At 49.5% G+C, this 23,554-nt stretch overlaps 1 protein-coding gene across 1 annotated transcript in view; it reads left to right on the top strand.

Moving 5' to 3' along the window:
• Window positions 1-23,554, top strand: part of STK10 (serine/threonine kinase 10) — a 113,084-nt gene that overhangs the window by 10,708 nt on the left and 78,822 nt on the right. The window contains exon 2 of the mRNA XM_036884685.2: window positions 9,597-9,761. Within this exon, the coding sequence (XP_036740580.2) occupies window positions 9,597-9,761 (165 nt within the window). The remainder of the gene's footprint in view (window positions 1-9,596; window positions 9,762-23,554) is intronic.

The following is a 23,554-nucleotide window of genomic DNA, read 5'->3' as shown; positions in this document are numbered from 1 at the left end:
AGTGGAGAGTGGTCTGGCGCTGGGGAGTGGTCAGGTCGGCGGTGGACCCGCCATTCAGTGGAGCGTCTGCAGCTGTCGGAGGTTGTGGTGTGGGAGAGTGTTTTGTGATCCAAAGGGCTGCTCACGACATACTGTTAAGTGAAAATGGCGAATCATTGTGTACAGTTGAATCCCATTTTTATGCAGTATAAGAGAATTTATTTGTGGAGAGACAGCAGTGAGGGAACGTTTTTGTGGGGCACTCACTTGGGCCTGTGGCACTCTAGACCTCCTCCTCCTGTTAACTCACTGAAGGCGCACAACAGCCCTCGGGGCAGGAACTGCTGACATCGTACTGCAGGGGAACCCAAGGGGGTCACCTGGCTGGGAGGCGGTAGGGCAGGCAGGCGGAGCAAATCCCAATACACCGGCTCTGGGGTATCCTGGGGGAAGGTGCTCCAGGGCGCTTAGGGCAGGTGTCTATGGTTTTGGTTTTCTTCATACCATTATATTTTAGAGACTCTCTTTAATGAGTGGGTATTGCTTTTTGAATAGTACAAAACATCCCAAAGACATAATCGATCAAAAACATGGAGCAACGTTAAGTTCTGGAGCCTGGGGTCTGCCTGGAAAGCAGGGCTGATGGGAGCACACATCCCCCCAAGCCCATGGTTGTGGTGCAGATGCAGTGCGGTGAAGCCGCTAGGGTGCCCGGAATGGTGCCGGGAGCCGAGGAGGCCCTGGGTAGGGTGCTTCCTTCTCTTCTTCCTCTTTGCGTTGACCCCAGGCTTCCCTCTGGCCATGACCCAGCACCCAGTCCCTTGGCTGGAGGGAGGTGGGAGCAGCAGCTCCACAGAGGCGGTGCTCCGTCACCCTTCTCACCCCTAGGATCGGTGATGCGCAGGGTTGGATTCCCACCACATTTGAAAGGCTGAGATATGAAGGTTCTCCTGTCTCCAGCCAAGTTGGACAGGCTGTCCAGGTTTTCAGTCAAAGCCTTGACCTGGTATCTTCGGGCCAATCCTCTTTGGGTTTTAGTTTTTATTTGCTGGCCCAGAAGGATTTGGAGGCTTAGCATTTCCTGCTGTGTCAGGATGGCTCTCCAGGCTTCTCCTCCCGAGGGAGAGAGCACTAAATGCAGGTCGCGGGAAACTGTCCCTCCCCTGCTTTGTGCCACATAATCTTTGCCATCCTTAAGTGTTGCTTGTTCTGGAACTTGGCTGTCTCGTTTGTTGCTGAGCTGAAACTTGGCCTGGTGGTTGCTGGTGGGGAAGTGGTTTCTTTTCAGTTGGCAGGACTTCCTGCCTGTGTGTGTCCTGGCCAGTCACAGGCTTTGGCTTCTTCAAGGCAAAGAGGGGACATCTTCCCAAACTGGAGAACAGCCAGAGGTTGGAGACTCTGAATATGCTGAGGAGAAAGGCCACTCTCCTTTCTCCTCTTATGCAGAAGGTGCATTTGTCCTTCTGCACAGTTATAAATACCAGTCCATCCATCTAGCCATCATCCATCCACCCGCCCACTTGCCCATTATTCTAAAATACTGAGTGTATCCTGTGGTTGGACAGAGTAATAGATAACGTTGGTGAACAAGGTGAAACATGGGGCAGCTGTGGTTGAGCTAGACTTGTGGGCAAGGGGGAGGCCGTCCAGGTGGAGGAGCGAGCATGCACGGGGACATGGGAGGGGGAAGCTGGAGAGCACTGGGGGTGCGGGGGTGGGTCTGGGGGCCGCCATGGAATCCTGGGAAGTAGGCAGGACAGATCACCAGGGACGTGAGGGCTGGGCCAGGGAGCTTGGGTTTTATTGTGTCAGCAGCAGGTAGCCATAGAAGGTTTGTCCTGAGAGGGTTTCTGGCTCAAGGCAATGGCGGAAGAGATGAGGAAGGCAGACTGGCACACATAGCAGCTGGGGGGAGACCCTGCAGATGGTACTTTGTGGGGCTACTGAGGGGAACAGCCCTGGGCAGAGAGCCGGACCTGAGTTGAGTCCTGATAGCCTCTTCCTAGCTGTGTGACCTGTGTGGCCCCGGGGAGAGGGTGATTTCTTCTTCAATAGGAGGAGGTGGTAATACCGGTGCATACCTCATGGGCCCGAGCTGGGTAAGGTAGCTTGCTCCTTACCCTGCCTCGGGGACTGTAGGAGGCCTTGGCAGCCCTGTTTTGTCCTGAGGTCCGCAAGGACTCAAGACTGGGGAGGGCTGGGCTGTGGTGTGTGTGGCTTCACTCCTCGCCTGACTCATGCTCGCAATGATGGGGGTTAATGGAATCTGAACCCAGGGCCACAGTGGCTGCCCCTCCCGGCTCTGTTTGCTGCCTTTAGACCACCCGGCTTCAATTTATGTTGGGCCCTTGCCCTGCATGTAGCTGGTTCTACTGTGACCCCAGTTTCCTCCGGGGCCCGATTTCCTCTCCCCTTCACAGAGTTGAAGTCTCTTCCATGATTGGTAACAGTTGTCACCTTGCAAAGATTATTTGTGTTCGGGTCGGGACGTACAGTCTATAGGACACAGACCAAACCTCTGCTTGGTCAGAGTGGCCTGAACCGCATTTGACACATGCCTGGCACAGCTGTCCAGAATCAAACGGACGGGGGAAATAGCAACCTTTAGCTTGACTGCTCCTTTCTTTGGATCTGGCCCCCACGCCTAGGCTGCTTATGTGACAGGTCAGCTGTGAGCCTTCCCTCCCGCCGGCTCCTTGCCAGGTTGCTAGGAGACCACACCAGCAAATGCTCACAGGGCAGAGGTTCTCCTCCCCGCTCTGCGCTCAAGACTTTTGTTTCTTCCTAGAAAAGAAATGCATGTTGCTGCTGCTGGGTCTGGGAGAGATGAGTGAGTTTTGGAAGCTCCCTCACCTCTGTGAGAATGCAGTTTCTGCCAGGTGCAGAAATGGTATGGTAGCCACTAGCCACATGTGGTTTATTAAGCACTTGAAATGTGGCCAATGCAACCAGGGAACTAAAACTAATTTCACTTAACTTCAGGTAATTTAAAAGCCACATGTGGCCAGTAGCTCCCCTATTGGACAGTACAGCTCAAGTGGGTTCCTGAAAGGGTGAGAGTGTCCATCCCTGGAAACATTTAAGACAAGGTCAGGATGAAGTGGTCACTTGCTGGGACTCCTGTGGACAACTTCCAGGTGCCACTGTGCCACTGGGTGAAATGAACTTTTATAAGGTCACTTGGCGTCCTTATGCTGTGTTGACAAGCCCCTCCCTGTCTATTAGGTGATAGTTTTCCTGAAGTTATAGCTTAGTGACAATTTTATTATCCTGCTCTGTTGACTTACTATAATGGCTTAATTATTTTCCTCATTACTGTATTACCTTCCTGTTTATCACTTTAAAGCGTTGCTTAATATCTCACTAAGTTTATTTAACTGCTGTCTTACAGCTGAGCATTTAGGTTCACACTGTTTTGCCATTATTATGGACTAACGTGAACACAGTCCTAGGATGTTTCTTTTCTTGTCTTTTTGGGAATAATTTCCTAGCCTTAACTTCTCAGGATTTGAGGGAGAATACACTTTAAAGCTATTTTCAAGGCTTTTAAAATCTGTTGCCCGTTTTTGTCCTGAAAAGATCGAATCTGTTTATATTTTTGTCAGTAGTGAGTATTCCCATTTTACCCTTGTTTTGTCACTGGCTCTGTAGGTTGTTTTTGTTACTTTCCTTAGTGTAAAATGACCACCTCGGTTTTGTTGGAGAAGGACTCCCATGGTTTCTGTTTGCCTGTGGCCTGTGAGTCCCCTGAGCCTGGGTATCAGTCAGGTCCTCTGAGAGGCCTCATGAAGGTCACTTCATAGGTTGCGGTGCACTTAGGAGAGAAGGTGGCCCTCGGTGTCTGTGTGTTGCCTGGTAAAGTACTCCCCTGATGTCTGCTGTCTGCTGGAACACCCCCAAGGTGAGGGACTTACTTCCTTTGGTGGTGGCAAATAAGATCAAAGTCCAAGAGGGAGTTCATTGGCTTATGTAACTGAAAATTCATGCAACTGTTCCTTCAGGAACAGCTGGCTCGCAGTGTTCACAGACCCTCAGCATCTGCTCTCCTCCACTGTGGGTGCTGCTTCCCTCGCTGGGCTTCCTCTTCAGGCAGGTTCTCTCTAGGAGTGGCCACAAGGCCTCCCAGCCTTTTATTCTACCAGTTTAGTAACTCCAGAGAAGGAAAAAAAGCTGCTTTCCTGATAACTTTTAGCAAACAAACAAACAAACAACCCAGGTACAACCTGTTCTGCCTTGAGTTACACGCACACGTCCAAAGCACCCACTGGGCCTGGGCTGTGCACCAGGACCAGGTAGGCTCAGCCCCTCCTGAATTCCTTGCACCGAGAGTGAGCGAGAGGCAGTTCCGGAGGAAACTGGAGTTGTGAATCTGCAGGGGGATGGATGCTGGCCCATTCCCCTGCTGCCCACTTAGGGTTCCTTTCCAGGCAGCCTGTTGGCCCTCAGGCCTGAAGTGAGCGGGGCTGTGGGGAACAGGCCTTTCAACCCATTTTACTCCGGTTGTCATTTACTCTGCTCTGGGCAGGCGGTCACAGGTTGGACCCTGGTCACTGTATTCACCTTTGTGGACTCTGTTTCCTCCTCTGCAGACTGGGGACTGGGGAGATGGGGATTAGGATGGTGGCTAATGTTCTTCCTGGTCCCTAAGTTCTGTGATACCAGCTCTTTCCCTGGAGGAGTGGGGAAGGAGACAGTGAGCAGCTTGTAGCCAGGAGAGCAGCGGAGGGCCTGGGGGCTGCCCCCAGTCAGCTGTGTGGCTGACTTCCAGGAAGGCCCCAGTGCCTGATGGGGCTGCCTGGGCCCCTTGGGTGGAGCAGGGCTCTGAGCAGGGAGGGTTGTCCCCACCTCCTCCAGGCTGGGCCCTACGCTGCACAAGGGGGAGGATTGTTCCCACAGAGGTGCCTGGGCTAGTAAATACAAGTGGCCACTGTGTGTCTGCTCCCAAGGCTGTATCTGAGGCCTTAGTCACTGCTGGCCAGCGGTGCAGGACTGGGCGGGGGCTTCCCTACCCTTTGCTGGACCCTGGCCTTGGCCCAGCCAGTGGGAGACATGTACATCAGAGGCCACAGACAGCCACTTGTTCTTTATGACTTCTTGCCTGTCAACTCCTATGGGTGCCCCATCCACGTGGACCACCCTTAGCTTTCCAGGACCCACCCACTCCCCAAGGTGCCCTCACATCAGACCATGGAGAGAACTGGGCATCATTTCCTACCCTCCTGTACAGAGGGGGAAACTGAGGCCCAGACAGGACCTTTGCAGTCTTTGACCTCTGGCAAAGTGGTCAGAAACATGGACTTGGAAGCCACACACGCTCGAATTCAGCCCCCAAACTTGTTACTTAACCTGCATGTGACCTTGGGCAAGTGACTTCACCTCTCTGATCATCACTTTTCTTATAAAATGAGTCTCTTAATAATATTACCTCCCTGGTGTAAAAATGAATTGAAGGGATCAAATAGTGTCCCCTCACGCTCTCTCTTGGCTCTGCTGCTTCAATTTCTAGGCTCAGCTGATTTAATTTTCAGGGCACCAAAATACTTGGGGGCACCATGGCCCAGTAGCTCCAGGCCTGCTGACAACCCGCTGGAGGCTAGCAGTAAAGCATGGCAGTCTCAGCAGTGTCTCCACTGCTCTGAGGTTGTGTTTCATTGGCTGATGTGATCACATTTCTCTCCCTGCTCCAATCACAGTGTGCAGATAGATTGGCTGGGATGAGTCACCACCCACCAGAGGTGGTGGTGGAACTGCACCTTTGCATTCCTATGGCCTGGGAATGAGGTGGGTTATCTCTGCTGAGGAATAATCGGGGAACTGTGAATTATGTTATAGGAGGGCAGTGATTCCTACCCAAATCTCGCTCTAGCCAGAATCCGTCTTGTTTACTAGGGAAGTGCCTTGCATGTAACATGGGCTGGGTAAGTAATGGTTGAATGAATGAATGGGGAGTAAGTTGGTTCCTGGCAGCCTAGTGTAGTGAAGAAAAGTGTCTGTTGATATCTGAAGAATACACCACAGATCACAATCCTGGGTGGTCCTGATGTCTCTTTGAGCCTCAGTCTGCTAATCTGAGAAATGGACATGATGGCTAACACCATGTTATGGGCTTATGAAGTTTTGGCCGTTTTGGTAATTGGAGCTGCTAACCATGCTGTTGGCTGTGGTTTTCATTTATCTTTAGGAAAGAGAGATGGGCAGGAACCCTGGACACTTGCCAGCAGGGCCTGGTGGGAAGGGATTTAGAGCCTAGGCTCTTTGAGCCAGGAAGGCTTGTGTCTGGATCCAGCCGTCACTCCCCACTTGCTGTGTGATCTGAGGCAAATCTCTGTGCCTCTGAGTCCGTTTCCTCACCTGTAAATTGGGAATGCCTACACTTAGATCCAAGGGCTAGATGGGTGATGGAGTGAAGTCCCATTTAAGACCTGTCCTGGCACACGGTGGGTGCTCAGGCGGTGTTGGCTGTTTTTATCACCAGCTGTCATTGCATCCTCAGGGGCCTTGAGGTGATGAGGTGCTGCCTCAACCAGGTTTTTAAAGTATTTAATGTTGGCCAAGTTACTTGATGCACCACGGCTGCTATTAACCCCTTTCTGGTGGACTCCGGTCTCTGGTCTCTGAAGTCTGAGCCAGGTGCTGTGTCCTCAGTGTTGACACGGGCACCGGCTGGAGGTGCCCTGTGGTCAGGGCTGCCTCTCTGCGTGGTGGGCAAGTCAGGTTTTGTGCACTCATGGGAAATGGTCCCCACCTATAGGAGAAAACAGCCCTTTTAAGAAACCTGGGAAAAGGTGACACGTGGTCTCCTTCATCATGTCTCAGGAGCGAGAGGTGAGTGACTGAGAGGTAGCCTGGGCAGTCCAGCCCTTTCCTGTGCTGCCCTGGGGGGGTGCTGGGAGAGCTTGGCCCAGGCGGTTGCCTTGGGCAACTGGCTGTAGCTCTGGCCGCCGGCTCAGCCCTCTGCCCTCTGCCCCGCGCTGTGGAGGAGCAGAGCGGGCCTGAGCTGGGTGCGGAGAAGAGGAGCAGCAGGAGTGCCGCGCAGTGTGAAAGGACGCTTTGCCAGTGCTTCAGGGGGACAGCCGAGATCCGCTTCACAAGGAAGGGCAGGGCGGCACCTAGTCAACTAAATGTGTGTGTGCTCACCTGAGAGGGAGAGAGAGCTGAGAGAGAGAGTCCGGACCAGCCCTGTCACTGAGGTCCCTGGGGGCTCCGCCGCGGTCTCCCCGTCTGCTGGTGAGATGATAATAGCACCTGCACTGGAGGGGGTGGAGGACATGAATGTGTTGGCTCCTGTTGAAGTGTAGACTAGTGTCCCATGCAGACTGGTCCATTGTTATCACTGTGTGGGGACCTTGGGGACTTGGCAGCTCAGTTCACAGAACCATTTACCAAAACTGAGAATAAATTTACAAATGAGCATAAAGATTGACTAATGGCATCACTTCTTCCAGAAAGTTCCCTGGTAGAGTTCACCCCTTCCCAGGTCCTACCCCCGCCTCCTCCTCCCAGGCACACTGTCTCTCTCAGGCAGTAGAGGAGGGCGTCTCTTCTGCTGGACCTTGAGCTCCTTGAGGTCAATGGAAGGTCGTTCTGTCTCTGCATGGTGGGCACCCTATGCAGGCTGGCCTAGGAATGCCTTTAAAGGTGTCTGCTGGCATCTGGCCTTAGAGGCTTCTGAGTTCTGGAGATGATAGGGTGACTTTGTGCACAGACCTTAGAAGATAGAGGACCCAGATTGAAATTCTGGTGCCACTATCTTAGTTACAGCCATGTCCCTTCTCTAAGCCTGTACAATGGGGACACTGAGGTGCTGGTTACTGTGGTGTCACGTGAGGTCATGTGGATGTCCGTTGTCACTCATGGGGTGCTAGACACTCAGCAGCAACTGGCCATCAGCATGTCCAGTGGACCGGGTTGTACAAGCGTCCTGAAAGGTGAGTGTGGTACTGTCCTCCAGAAGGCATCGCCGTAGGCACGTGCACAGCTGCTCGTGGAGTCCAGGGCTTTCCACTGGACTGCCGCCCAAAGGCCGCAGGCGAGCAGCTCACTTTGAGGGGCCACGATGTGGGAAAGCATGCCCTCTACACTCCGGACCCTGTGCAATGCGGTGGGTGAACACTTCTGTGACTGTCTGTGGGAATCGCGGTGTTGCTCCCTTTTCCTGGACACGCACTCATCATGGGAACTGCTTGCACCTCTTACATTGCTGTCTCGCTTTTGCTCTCAGTTTTAAAATTGTGGTAAAAATATGCATAACATAAAACTGACTGTTTTAGCCATTTCTAAGTGTCCAGTTTAGTGGCATTAGTACAGTACAGTGTTGTGCCCTTCGCCGCTGGGCATTTCCAGGACTTCTTTGTCTTCCCGAACAGCAACTGTGTACCCAGTTCAACACTAATGCTCCATTGCCCCCAGTAGCCTCTATTCCCTGTCCCTATGAATTCGGCTCCTCTAGGGGTCTCATGTAAGTGGAATCATACAGTATTTGTCCTTTTGTGTCTACCTTATTTCCCTTAGAATAATACCTTCAAGGCTCATCCATGTGGTAGCATGTGTCCGATTTTCCTTCCTTTTAGAGGGTGAATAATATTACATTGACTGTCGATACCACATTTTGTTTATTTACCTACTGATGGACACCTGGGTTGTTTCTACTTTCTAGCTCCTGAGTTTAGAGCTGCTGTGACCATCAGTGTGCAGATCTACCTGAATTGCTGCTTTCAGCTCTTTTGCAAACATACCTAGGAAAGACACAGCTGGGTCATTGGTTAGTGCTATGTTTAACCTTTTGATAAACTGCTGAGTTATTTTCTATGGTGGCTGCACCATTTTACATTCCTACCAGCATTGCATAGAGGTTCCAATTTTTCCACATCCCCATCAACACTTTTTTTGTTTTTTTAAAAACTGTAGCTATCCTCGTAAGTGTGAAATTCCATCTTTTTCATCAGATAAGGAACAGTTCTTATACCTAGATGAGATGCATCTAGGAAGTATTTCCACTGTAATTGGTGGGCACTTAAAAAAACCCTTTTTCATTTTTCTTTTGATGTATATGAAATGATGCAAATAAATGCATGAAACATTAACATTTTAAAACAATTCAGAAAGTGTGAGAGTGCCCTTTGAGTCTCTTCCCATTTCAGATTATCTCTCCTCTATCTTGTCCTCTGACTGTATCTTTCCAGAATTTTCCATGCATTTACATACCTGTGTGAGCATTTATGAAAGTGTAGTTTTCCATTTTTTCATAAAAAATCATGCCATTTTTATTGTTCAATGTCTCAGATCTTTTACTGAGCAACTCCACAGTCTTTCCATGTTGGTATCTGTAGAGCTGTGCCATCTTCTGTTGTTTATCCCTTGGTGTGGGTGTGTTGTATTTTCAAAAAAATCATGATTATTAAACACAGCACATTGGTTTTCACGTAAGCTCCCTCTTCTTCCATAATGAGCAGCACTGGCCATTGTCAAGACCCATGTACCTCCTGCTTCAGCCTCCCAGTCGCCGTCTGGACATCTGGCCTCTGTTGCCACACTCACCAGGCCTCTCTGAGCTGGCTTCCAGGGGTCAGTTTTCTGCTGAGCATACCTTGTTGACCTTCTGGGTCTCTGCTTTGCAGGCCAAAAACAAGGAGTCAGGTGACTTGGCCGCCGCCAAAGTAATTGAGACCAAGAGCGAGGAAGAGCTGGAGGACTACATTGTGGAGATTGAGATCCTGGCCACCTGTGACCACCCCTACATCGTGAAGCTCCTGGGAGCATATTACTACGACGGGAAGCTGTGGGTAAGGGAGCCGCCCTCAATCCCCCTTCCCCTATGGCCTGGTGGGCCAGAGTTCGCCTGGTTCTGAGAGCCTCCGCCCTTTCCCAGCATCTACTTTGAGGGCTAGGGTCGGGGTGAGGAGAGGGTGAAGTAGGGGAACTCTGAGTCCCCTGCCCTCCCCTTTCTGCAGAGCCTCCCCACTCCTGGGGGTAAGGGCAGTGCTTGGGAACAGAAGGGAACTCTGAAGCTCTACTGCCTGGCCTCCAGTCCCAGCTTTGCCACATACAAGCTGGAAGACCCTAGGCAAGTTCTTAACCTCACTGTGCCTCAGTTTCTCCATCTATAAGCTGGGGATAACAATAGTCATAGCTCACAGAGTTGTTACAGGAGTTAAATGAGCTAATTTGTCTAAAGAAGAGGGACAGCACGGACAGATGCAGGGTTGAGGGGTGCACTAACGTTTTGGTCTTTCCTAGTGTATTGGTTCTTGGACCCATCTCGTGGCCAAGCCCAGGCCCCTGTGTCACTCCAGGAGCCACCTTTTCCATGTTAGTGTCTTTGACAAATCCAGTCTTGGATCTGGGCTTTGGAATAAGAAATTGGCTGTGGCTTCTTCCCCAGGCAGCATGTCCAGGGACAGACTTTCCCCCTGATGGGGCAGAGGTCATTCACTACACCACTTGACCTACAGTCTGACAAAATTAGCTCATTTTCTTCTAGAATTTGTAATTTTAGCACAAACCTTTTAGTGGCTTCTTACGACCACTTCTGCTTTTGAATATCGAATGGCACAAGTGGGGGAAATATAACCCAGATTACAGGCATACCTCCCTTTTTGTATTTGGCTTTATTCCACTTTGCTGATACTGCATTTTTTACAGTTTGAAGGTTTGTTGGCAACCCTGTGTGAGCAAGTCTGTCAGCACCATTTTTCCAACAGCACTGCTCACTTTGTGTCTCTGGGTCACATTTGGTAATCCTTGCAGCATTTCAAACTTTTTCATTATAATGTTTGTTATGGTGATTCATGATTGGTGATTATGACTCGCTGAAATCTCAGATGATGGCTAGCATTTTTAGCAATAAAGTTTTTAAGGTATATACATTGTCTTTTTAGACATAGACTATTGCACACTTAATAGATGACAGTAGTGTAAATGTGACTTTTATGTGCACTGGGAAACCAAAATTTTGACTTGTTTTATCGCACTATTGCTTTATTGTGGTAGTCTGGAACCAAATTCACAGTATCTCTAAGGCATACCTATATTCCAGACCAGCACTAATCAGTAGAAATATATGTGAGCCATATATAATTTAAAATTTTCTAATAGCCACATTAAAAAAAAGGCAAAAAGAAACATGAAATTAATTTAATATAGTTTTCTTAACCTAGCATATAAAAATATTATTCTAACATGTAATGGTTATAAAAATTATTGAGGTATTTTACTTTTTTTATTCTAAGCATTTAAATCCAGTTTGTTGTGTACACTTACAGCACATACCATATCAAGTGGGTTCACATCCCCAAGTTGTTCCAGCATTCTTTAAACGTTTCCCAATTAGAATTGAGTGTCAACTTTGAAATTTTAATTTAAATTTAAAAGTGAAAAAGTTATGAATTTAGTTTCACACTAGCCATATTTCGAGTGCTCAGTAGCCACATATGGTTAGTGGCTATTGGACAGTGTAGACGGCACAGCTCTGGATGCACACCAGGCCCCCAGAATGAGTGAATGCAGGAAACCCTGGGCTGACCTCCTGAATTGCCTTTGATTTGTAACTGCCCCTTCCCCCAGCGTCTCTTCCCTCCCTCCCCCCCAGCCCTGAGCCAGATTTTGGTCTCTGGGAAAGTAAAGATGAAGAGTTGAGTCTTTTTTCCTACATGTATTATGGGAGTGAGAGAGATAAATGTTTAACAGCCAGCCCTGTAGGAAGGACAGCCTTGGTTTATAACATTTGCCAGTGTCTGTGGTGTCCATCTTCCCACCATAGTCAATTTCAAGCTGCACGCATGATGTCACTAACACAGATTTGGGAAGAGATGCGCAGTAGCACTCCATGATTGAGTATTTATGCCATACAGATACCATTGCTGTAAATAACTTTAAGAGTATAGATAACAGCAGAATGTGGTAAAATAATTAGTGAAGTGATGAGTTTTGAATATTTGTCATCTTTGTTTTCAGTATAATTTTTAAAATTAGAGGGCCCTTTGGATACAGAAATAACCAAGACAGGCCAGGTGCTCGGTCTTGCTGGGCTCAGTCTAGTTGTGGAAGCAGGAAACATGAAAGCAAATAAAGAAGTGAATGAAAGGACTTCTAATTTTTAGAAATGGTTATAGTTACCAACCAGCTTACAAAAATGCCTGAAAATTTACCTATCAGTTCTCTCTCACAAGCCAGTGAAAGCTGGTGCTAACACAGCACTGGAGCCAGACCAGAGGAGTGTGGACTGAACCACAGAATACTGCAGCTGTGTGTTACACAGTCAAGCACTCATTTGAAAAATGAGGATCAGAGAGGGTCTGGGATTTACCCAAGGTCTCACAGCAAATCAGTCACAATGCCAAATACACAGAAGTCCTCAAAGACCACGGATGAGATGACCTACTCATGCCACACTGCCCTATGAACGGTCCTTCCACAGCTCTCCAGAATATATTTCAAACCCATGACTAGTACACAGGCTAATTACAGTCAGCCCTCTGCCTGCCCTTTCCCAGGTCTCTCTTCTCCAGCTCTTCTAAGCTGCTTGCAGGAGAAACCTCCAGAGCTTTTTCCTCTAGTGCCTTCTTCCAGGCAGGCCCTTTTCATTGTTACCTGCACAGTCAGCAAGAGCATCACTTCTCTATGAGGCCTTTTAAAACCTTCCCAGGGCCTCTAGGTGGGATTGACCTCCTCTTCCTCTTCTCTCTGCTCTGTTTGTTTTCTCTCACCCTACCAGTCACATTTTAGTACAGGTGTCAATGTTGGTGTCTCCCTCTTCCGGTAGATAGGACCCTGCCTTCATCCTTGCCCAGGGCTGGTCCGGAGCAGGGGTAGGAGTGAAGGGCCAGGCAAGTCCCCTCCAGGCAGCTGAGGCTGTTCAGGGCCAGTTCTGCCAGGGAGACTGCAGCTGGGAGGCATGCGCAGTCCCCAGAGCATGTTCTGAGGCTGAAGTGGGCCTTTGACTGAAGCAATTGCCAGCTTTGGTAGCTTGTGGAAAGATGGAGGGAAACTTCATTCCTGTGAAGCTTTTCCTTTGTGCTGAGTCTGGGAGAGAAGTGAATGGCCGTGGAGTCCCTCTTCTGCAAGCAGTGAGGGTTTTGAAAGCTGCTTCTGATAGGTTCCTGACCACTGGTCTTGCTCTGCCTTTTTGATAGGACAGCAAATGCTGATGTCTTCATCTGTTACCTGTTTATCCTAGGATATCTGGCCCTTGTCTCTAAAAGCTTGGATAATCCTGGAGGACATAAGCCTGCCACCCTGTCAGATGATAGCATTCTGCACTCACTCATTTAAACAAGTCTGTTGAATTCCATCCCGTGCCAAGCCTAAGCCCTGGGGGCTCGGGCCCTTCGGATACAGAAATAACCAAGATGAGCCAGGTGCCTGGTCTTGCTGGACTCAGTCTAGAGGTGGAAGCAGGAAACATGGAAGCAAATAAAGAAGTAAATGAAAGGACTTCAGCAAGTGATAAGTCTGTGGGAGAAAAATAAATGGAGAAATGTGATGGAGGTGCCTGGAGAGAAGGTCAGAAATGGTGCTTTAAATAGAATGGTTGGGAAGGCCTCTCTTGTGAGGTAACATTTTAGCTGAGACCCAAAAGACAAGTCAGAGGGGAGAACTAAATGTATTTAAGGGCAGAAAGTGCCAGGTAGAGGGAGTAGGAAGTGCAAAGGCCCTGAGGAAAGAACCAACAATATCTGTAGAGGACCAGACAAAAGCCTGGCGCATAGCAAAGAAAGAGGGGCAGAGAATAATGTGAAAGAAGACAGAATTAGTTGTGGCTCTGAGCACTTACTGCTGAGCAACTACTTTGTGCCAGGCCCTGTTCTAAGGGCTAGGGATTCAGCAGTCAATAAGAGAGACAATTCTCATCCTCATGGAGCTTATGGTCTGGTGGGAAGACACGAATAAGTACATAAACACATAATTTCGGTCGTGATAAGGACCATGATGGACATAAAATTGGAGGGGTGGCCTAGGGACAGAGCACGTGCCTTTGGGGCATGGCCAGGGAGCCCTCTCTCAAGTGGTATTTGAGAAGGAGCCAGTGCAGGAGGATCAAGGCTACAGGAGGTGCAAGGGCCCTGAGGCAAGTGGCTTCCTGTGTTCACAGACAGCGAGGGGCTGGTGTGTCTGGGAGGCAGTAGGTCAGGAAGGTAGGAGTTGTGATTTTACTGTAGCGTGGGAAACCACGGGGGTTTTTAGCCTTGCCCTCTGCTGTTAATCTGATTAGATTCTGAGTTCCTTTGATTATCCATGTAGGTTTTATGCATTTGTTCTTCTCTTCCCAGCCCCGTAGTAGAGGAACTGGGTCCAGTTCTATCTCTTGGTGCCAGTGTGGGTCTTAGCTAACCTTTGAGCCTTAATCTCTTTATCTTTATAATGGGGGATGATGGTAACAAAGCCTATCCCACTGCAAGGATTAAGTGAGGTGTGCAGGTTAGGTACAGGCAGCAGTGTCTGGCACAAATCCGGTGCTTGATTAACACCATTGCCTCTCTCCCCCTTCTGCCTTGCATTTTCTTTGCATTATCTTTGTGCCCTCTGCCCTCTCCCCTGGTTGCCTGCAGCCCTCTTTCCTCTGGCTTCTCTGCCTTTTACCTTCTCATGTCACCCCCAACCATAAGAAAAGTGACATTAGGGTGGATGACGATACCTGTGCAGACCAAGGGAGGGCCTCCCCTGTGCACACAGCAGGCCTGGCCACCCCTGCCAGCCCAGGAGATGCACAGTTGAGTTCAGGAGTCCCTCTTCTGTTGGGTTTCATCTGGCCAGAAAGTTTTGCAGCGAGTTTATCTGCTCAGGAATACCGAGCAAAGCTGTGACTCCTTTGCCTGGCACGGAAGGCCTCCCCAGTCATGGCGTCTTCTTGAGTTTTCCCCTGGGTGTGAACTCCTATTCTCTGTGCTAAATACCCACAGTATTTACTTACAGGACACTCTTGGTAGGACTTCCTCCCCCAGACTTCATTCATTCTGTTACCTCTATAAGAACTAATATTTTCTTTAAGGGGATTTACTTTTTAGAAATTAAATACATTTATTTAAAAGGAAACTTTTGTCTCACTATCCTCAATGGAAAGCCAGGACCCACTTCCCATAAATGGAAAGAAAAGAAAAGAAACCAGTTCTGCTCAGTTCTAGCCTGCGTCCTTGCCGGCCAGGGCCTTCAGCCTGGGCTCTGCGCTCCCGGCTAGAAGGGCGTTGTCAGGAAGGGCCCTGCAGCACGGTAGCACGGGCTGGACTCGGAAGGGCAGAAGCGCCCTGAGGAAAGACGGCTCTTTCAGGGCTGTGGGGCGCCCCCAACTCACCACCCGGCGCAGGGCATGCCCTGGGTGGGGACATTTGGGCAGGCTGAGCCCCATAAGGTCAGAGGTTAGGGATGGTCCTCCTAGGATGGGTGGCCAGGCTTGGTGACTCATCCAGGCCAGCAGCCTTGCCCCCAGTGCTCACTTCTCAACTCTTACTGGCTTCTCCAACATTTTTAGCTGGGGAATCCTTTTCTTTTGAAATTTTCACAGAAGTCCTCATGGGCCACCCAGAAAATAGCAGCTGCCCTATGTTGGTGGGGGCAGGGCTCTCCTGTCCCTCCAGAGCAGCCCCTAGGGCGTGGAGGTGCTGTCCTTTACAGGGTATTTAGCAGCGTCACTGCTCTACTTGGTGCCATTAGAACCCCAGCCCACCTGCTTGGTGGGACAGGACAGCCAAAATGTCTCCAGATGTTTTGCCAGATGTCCCCTGGGGGCAAAACCATCCCCAGCTGAGAACCACTCTTGCTCTGGCAGGTGGGAGGGTGTCTTCCATATGCCTGACAGGTTGTGAGCTATGGCCAGTCGCCTGTGTGTGACCTTTAGAGCACATTGCAGACTGATGATCCCAGGCCAGGCTGGGCCTGGAGACACATTTTGCTGGGCACGTAAGGTGTTGGTAGAAATTTGTGCTAGTGTTTTGTTTAAAGATGTCACATAAAATTGTGGCCCTCTGACTTTTCTTGAACAATCTGGAGATGTGGCTGTACAGGCTACCTTTCTGCATGGCAGCAATTGCCTGGGTAGGTGCCCCGCAGGCAGAGATATTGTCTCCAATTATCCTCAGACCTCATCACTCCCTAATGCACCCCAATACCAAGGCTGAGCGCTGTTTGTTATTGGTTGTGCCACTGTTTTTCTTAAGTTGAACTGAGAGGAAATATTTCTCATCCCATGTCTATCAAAACTGAGAAAAGTAAAGATAAACAAGAGGACTGTGTTTCCAGAAAAGTGTGTAAGAGGACTTTTTTTCCATATATGTAGCCTGCTTTGACCAGTAAGTTAGCTACCCAAGCCTGGTGGCCTCATAAGCCAGGTCTCTTGGCCTAAGTAGTTGAAAAATAAGATTGTGAGGGGTCTGTGAACTTTCTGAACCTGTATATCAAGTTGTGTGTGTGTGTGTGTGTGTGTGTGTGTGTGTGTGTGTGTGTGTGTTTGTGTGTGTATGTGTGAGACATTCTGCAGGAGTGACTGGGCTTTCAGAGTGTGACTTTGTGTCTGAAAGTGAACATTCTACAAAGAGGAAGTGCAGGTCCCAGGGTCACAGAGCAGGGTGTGGGTGGAGGGGCCTGCTGCCCACATAGGTCCACATGACCACACATCACCAGCCAGGGTTTCTGTGGCTCGTCACTTTGGGCCAGTAAGCTGGTTCTTGGTCACTGACAGAGGTTGCATAGCTGGCCTTAAAAAAGCCAGACTTATGAAGAGAATGTGTTGTTTAAAATGTAGCCAGCAGCTCTGTGCATATCTGGAAAGTCTCCTGATGTGGCAGAGGGGTCCTGACCTGGAGCTTGGATCTGGGACTGGTTTGTTGTGTGACCCCAGCAAAGAGTGTTCCTCCCCTGCGCCTCTGCCTCCTGGGCCATAATGTGAAGGGCTCGGAGGGGATCATCCCAAGGAGGTCTTTCCACCTGAGTTGGTTCATTTTGTCCTGGTTGGTGGATTGGATCTGAGGGCGCCACTTGCTGGGGGACAAGCACACACGTCCACTGCAGCACTTGGGAAGCACTTGAAAGTCTGCCCAGGCCTCAGTCCTTCAGGGTGTGTTAGAACCTTCTTATCATTCCTGTTTACAGCCTGGGCAGCCTGAGGTCGGGGGAAAGCATGTAAGGACGCTTGCAGCTTCTCTGCCTAGAGGGTGAATCAGGAGATGGGGAGATGAGAGGGAAGAGTCAGAGAAATGATAGCACCAGTGAGCCCAGAGGCTCATTCCTCTGGGAAATTCCTCTGACCTGTGCTGGGCTCTTTAATGATTATCTCTCCAAATCCTCATTCTATGAGATGGAGATGTGGTCACCCCCAATTTACAGATGTGTAGGTCAAGGGTCAGAGAGAGAGTGGAGTGGCTTGTCTTAGGGCTCACAGCCAGGTTCCAACCCCGATCAACCAGGCTCCAAAGCCTTGTCTCCTCCCCCAGCAGTGCTCCTCCCTGAGTGCCAGCCCGGGCACCACTGGGAGTGCTTCAAAGGGCACTGTCTCTGACCCCCTGCCTCCCCCCTGCCTCCCCTCCTCCCGAGGAGCCCACTGTCCAGCAGACTATTCGCTGGCAGTGCCTGGTGGGGAGGGGCCCCTGGCCGGGGGTCTGTCCAGCTCCAACTGCAGGCACAGTGGGCCCTCCTGGTGCTGCTGGTCGTTCCCCGGCTGGGAGCAGGTGTGGGTATGTAGGCCAGGGGAGCCTGGGCTTCTGCCTGGAATCCTGCTGTTAGAAACCTGTGCTGGGGTCTGTGTGTCACACTCATAGGAGCAAGGGTGGCTCTGTGATCCAGGGATTGGCCCACAATGTTCACACATGTTTCACGTGGATTTGGTTTGCCCTCTGACCCCATCAGCCAGCTGTTAGCCCTCCATGGCACTCCCGTGTGACCCTCACATCCCCACTGACCCCTCCTGCCTTCACGCACACCCACAGTGTTACCCCCACTTTACAGATGAGCAAACTGAGGCTCAGATCTCTGAACTGTCTTGTCCAAAGGTGTTTCTGTTCATTCATGTCAGAGCCAGAATTGGACAGGTGTGTCTGACTTCAGCGTTGAAACCCTGTGTTCATCCTAGTTTACTCAGGTGTAATGGTTCCTTGCAGACTTATGTCCCTTGGGTAATGAGTCCAGGTAGGCTGGGGCTTGTCCTTCGGGACGTAGTAAGATAGGAGCCATTTTCCTGGCTTGGGAGCTGGCCAAGCGCAGGCCGTGCCTGCCGTGCTGCATGGCCACTCCCTTGCATTCAAATCCTACTTGTCCCTTGAAGAACATCTCAAATGCCACAAACCTTTTACAATTTTAGTCAGAAATGCTGTCTCCTACCAGGCAGGCCTTCCAACAATGTGTCTGTGTTCCCGGGACCCTACTCCTAGTCCTGTGGATTTATGAGGCCGTCTCCTGACCCCCTCCCCTGTGGTCACCTTCCTTGGGGCAGGGCCTCGCCCTGGCTCATTCCTCTGTGTCTGTACGAGCCCTGGCACAGCTGGCATTAGGGACTGGTAGCTGGACAGACAGGTGGTCAAATGGATCAAAAATATCTGTACAGACAGACTTGCCTGTGTCTCCGCGCTGGGGCTGAAAGTCCAATGTGCATGTGCATTTCCCCAGAGTCCGGTCCCAATTCTGATCACGACATTTCCAAGAAGGTGATGTAATGAGGTCAGTGGTGATGATGAGGATGGTCATAACAATGACACTGGCTCTCGTTTGTTATGCTGTGGCCAGGTGCTGACACTGTGTGTGTTTTTATGTGTGCAATCTCATTTAACCCCCAAGACCGTATCAGAAATATGTCATCCCCATTTTACAGATGAGGAAATGGAGACGCAGAGAGGCTAAACATGTTGCCCAAAGTCACACAAGTCACACAGTGGAAGTGTGTGGACTTGGTCTCAGGGGACTTTGACCCTGAAGCCGGTCTTCCTGACCTCTGGGCTAGAAGGCGTCAGAAGGAGTCAGGCATCCCTGGATTCGAATCATCTCAGTTCCATCCCAGAGAAGCCCCGGGACTTGGGCCAGCCTCCATCTCCTCATCTAGTTATCTGCAGCCCAGGGCTTGTGGCCAAGGGCCATAGAATGTGCTAGCCAGACTTAGAGGCTCACTGATTGTCACTCCTACCTTTCCTCAACAACACTGCCCCCCTGAACCCCAGGGTCATCCCTTGTGCCCCAGGCACCCTCCTCCCTGTTGGGGGCACTCAGTTCACACAGGCTCAAGTGGAGCCCGAATTCCTTGCTGGGCTTTCTGTGAGTGTGGTGGGTGGGACTGGGGGTGGAGGAGCGGGCTGCGTTCCAGGGGCTTTGTTGGTGTGGGCTGCCCCACTCAATGGCCACATTGTTTGGCCTGGAGCTCCGAGGTGTGGAGGTTCCGGAACTCCACCTACAGGCACAGGCAGCTGAGAAGCAGGAGACATTTTTGTGTTGATGGTTGTGTTTCTGGGGGGCTACCTCTGTCTTCTCTGCTGATGGTGTGTCCCCAGCCCAGGGGACAGGACACCTCAGAGCAGGGAGGCCTGGGGGCTGATTGCAGCACCCACCCCTGCTTCCCCAGGAAGAAACAAGCCCAGAGTGGCAAAGGGGCTCGCCCATGGCCACACACTCCAATTGTCGCTGTGTCTTGGAGTCAGACGCATCTGACCTGGGTTTATAACCTGGTTCTGTCATTTTTGAGCTGAGTGGCTTTGGGCAAGTCCTTACCCCACCAAATCTCACTTTCCTTATCTGTATAGTAGGGATAAGTGTAACTGCTCACAGGACTAAGTAAACGAATGCTCATGCAGTGCCAGGTATGCATTAAGTGCTCAGTAATGGTAGCCATCATCTCAACTCCTGGGTGGCAGAGGCGGGAGGGACTGGCTTGCTTTTGTCTGGCTTTCTTTGCAGAATCTGCTGTCAGCTATGTTAGTCGTCTTTTGGCTGTTTTCCCCTGATTTCTGGGCATCTTAAGGCCAATGAAATGTTTCATTCATGTTCATTCATTCAGTGAACACTTAGTGATCATATATTATTAGATCCAGGCTCTGCTAATGGATATGAATGGACTTTTCTATAAACCGCTTATTCAGTGATAACATGACTTCAGTCATCTTAACCGTAAAATGTCAACTTTGCAAATGGCCTTACGGCTGTTCGAAGCTTCATTTTCCAGGTGGGGAAACTGAGGCTCAAAGCAGGAAAGGGGTTAGGACAGTCCCACAGAAGGACAGTGGCAGATCTGGGACTATGTTCAGACCTCCCAGCTCTGGCTTATTTAATTTTAGTTCCAGGAGTATCACCACCACTTATTTACTGAGCACTTTCTGTGTGCTCAGTACGGACGCCTTTTGGCCTCAGGAAGGGCCAGGATGGTGAGGGACCCAGGCCTGGAGAACCGTGTGGTCACCAGGGTGTTGATACCTCACCTCCAGCTTGACTGCCTCAGTTGTCTCTTGGGGACTGTCGGGCTGTGACCTGCTGCCTGTGGGCTGTAAAAGTTAACATCTAAACCCAGTGGGTGGTCCATGCCCGCTATTATCTGGGCTGGGGCATCCTAGTTCCCTTATCTCCAAGTGAGCAAGCTCACTTGGTATGTGTGGCTTACGGTGGGGCCCAGTGAGGTCTGGAGCAAGGATAGAGAGGGAGGAGCCCTTTCTCCCCACCACACAGGGGCTGTGACTCAAGCTTTCTGTGGTTCCTCCTTGAGTCATGACGAAAGGGGATGGGATCACTGGGGCAATGAACAGAGGCCACACTTGGTAGCCTAATAGGTCCCAGTTCTGGTCCTGGCACTGCCACTTCCTGTGTGTGTGATCTTAATCTCTCTGAGCCTCCATTTCCCCATATGTAGAATGGGAAGAAAATATCACCAAATGTTGATAATAATTGGTAACATTTATTGAGCATTTACTTACATGCTCAATGTGCCTGGCATACTTTATCCTATCTAATTCTCAGTAACCTTCATGAGGCATTGGCATTTTTTAGGATACCTTCCTCGAATAGTGAGCATGAGATAATCAAAGGCCTTGGCGTAGGGCTCAGCGCTGCGTAGGCTCTCCATCCCTGTAAGTGTCGTGCATGGGGAAATTTAGGTAGACCTGCATTAACTGAGCTGGCAACCACTTAGTTTGTAATGAGGTTGAGGGCATGAAGTGAGACTGTGGATGAAGCAGCTGCAGAGAGAGAGAGAGAGAGAGAGAGAGAGAGAGAGAGAGAGAGAGAGAGAGAGAGAGACTGTGTGTGTGTGTGTGTGACCTAGAAGGTGGAAACCAGTTTGGCACAGTACCTTGGTGTTCATGTGTAGTCGTGAACATTTGCTCTGATAGAGAGACAATTTGTAATTCTGGCTCTGTCAGTCTGAAATTTGCACAGCTCCCAAGAAGTTTATACAGTAACTGGTTCCAGGGCAGCTCTGAGACAGAGAAGGGAGAGATTACTTCTTGAATTGAGCTGCGCAGGTGTGTTGCTGGGTGTATGACATGTGCACAGACACTCTGCCGGGTGGGCTGATCACCCAGACAAACAGATCGGCCTCCTGAATTTGAACTCCAGGACACAGGGGCTATTTTTCAGTGCTACATTCCCAGTGGCTAAAATGGTACAGATACAGGGTAGGTGCCTGATAAGTCCATGAATGAATGAACGAATGGATAAATGAGTGACTGGAGAGGTGATGGGCCTGCCAGGATCACGTAGCAAGGCTGTGACCCTTAAGCTGCACCATGACAGCTGCTTAATCTAAACTGATGGGGAATCGAGGTAAACACAGGTTTCCAGTTCCCTTTGGCCTCCAGCCAGAGAAGAAAGCAGCGCTGATGGGCTGTCCCCCTTAGGGAGCCCTCTGAGCGAGTGTGGGCTGATGTCTCCAGGGAAACAAAGCTGGGAGTGCTGTGGAGGAAGGCCATTTGTGCAGGGACTTATCTGACAAAGGGCCTGGAAAAAGTCAGCACATCCCTTAGGAGAATGCGCTACCTGTAGCACAGACCCACCTTCTGATACAGGGCAGGTGTGGTGACAAGCCTGGCTCGCGCGGCCTGGGTTCAAATCCCAGGTCTTGTACCACCTGTGGGTCCCAGGATGAGACAGGAGGGCAATTCCTACTTTAACAGGCTGAGTTGAAATCTTACAATAAAGATGTACCAGTAGGGAAGGTAGGCCCTGGTTGGGGAAGTCAAACCCAGGGACGAAATATGAGCTTTTGAGTCAAAGTACCTGGTTTCAGATCCTGACCTCACCTCTTAGGACCTTGACAAGTTACTGAATCTCTGCATACCTCAGTTTTTCTCATCTGGAATAAGGGGTGATAAACAACTCCTTATGGGCCAGTTCTGGCCTGCTGCCTGTTTGTAAATGAAGGGGGGCACACAATCATGCCCATTCATTCAGGAGTCATCTCTGGTTGCTTCTGAGCTACTGCAGCAGAGTCTACTTGTGACAGAGACAGAATGGCTGTAAAGTTATAAACATTTACTGTCTATCCCTTACAGAAAAAGTTTGGTGACCCCTGATCTATAAAATGGGGATAATAACAGTATTTGCCTTATAGAACTGTGTGAGGATTAAATGAGAAACAGTAAAGAACCTAGGACAAGGCTTGGCACAGTGTCACTAGTTTTTCTGAGCCGAAGAGCCCTTGGGTCACATATTCAGAGCCCTGCAGTCTGTTGTTCTCAGAGCCGACTGCCTCCCTTTCCCCGCCAGTGCTCCCTTCCCCAGCCCCTGGCAACTGCTAATGTCTGTCCCTATGGATTTGCCTATCCTGGGTGGTTTATATAAATGGAATAATATGTCGCCTGTTGTGTCTGACTTCTTTCATTTAGTATAAAGTTTTCAAGGTTCATCCATATTGTAGGATGTATCAGTGCTTCATGCCTTTTTATGACTGAGTAATATTCCATCATATAGATATGTCACAATTTGTTTATCCATTCATCAGTTGATGGACATTTAATTATTTCCACTTTTTGGCTATTATGACTAATGCTGATATGAACATTTCTGTACAAGTTTTGGTGTGGATTTATTTTTTATTGTGGTGAAATACACATAAAATAAAATTGGCCGTTTTAGCTATTTTTAAGTTTACAGTCAATGGTATTAAGTACATTTACAATGTTGTGCAGCTATTGCCATCATCCATCTCTAGAAAAATATCTTTGCAAACTGAAACTCTGTATCCATTAAACACTAACTCCCCATTTTCCCCTCTCCCCTTGCCCCTGGGAACCTCCAGTCTATCTTCTATTTCTGTGAATTTGACTACTTTAGTATAGAAGTGTGTGTGTGTGTGTGTGTGTGTGTGTGTGTGTGTGTGTGTGTCTGTGTGTAGGGAAAGAGAGAGAGAGGGGGCGGGGGTAGATAGCATGTAAGAGATATATTTATGCTTTTGTGTCTAGCTTATTTTACTTTGGCATAATGTCTAAGGTTCATTCATGCAGTAGCATGTGTCAGAATGTCCTTTATAAGGCTGAATAATATTCCATTGTATGTATATATACATTACATTTTGTTTTTCCATTCATCTGTTGATAGTCACTTGGGTTGTTTCCATGTTTTAGGTATTGTGAATAATGCTGCTATGAACATTGGTATAGAAATACTTATTCAATACCCTGAT

Source organism: Manis pentadactyla, chromosome 2 (genome assembly GCF_030020395.1).
Source record: "Manis pentadactyla isolate mManPen7 chromosome 2, mManPen7.hap1, whole genome shotgun sequence".
Taxonomy (NCBI): domain Eukaryota; kingdom Metazoa; phylum Chordata; class Mammalia; order Pholidota; family Manidae; genus Manis; species Manis pentadactyla.
The sequence above is the reverse complement of the archived record's forward strand: the minus strand, read 5'-3'. Positions and strand labels throughout refer to the sequence as shown.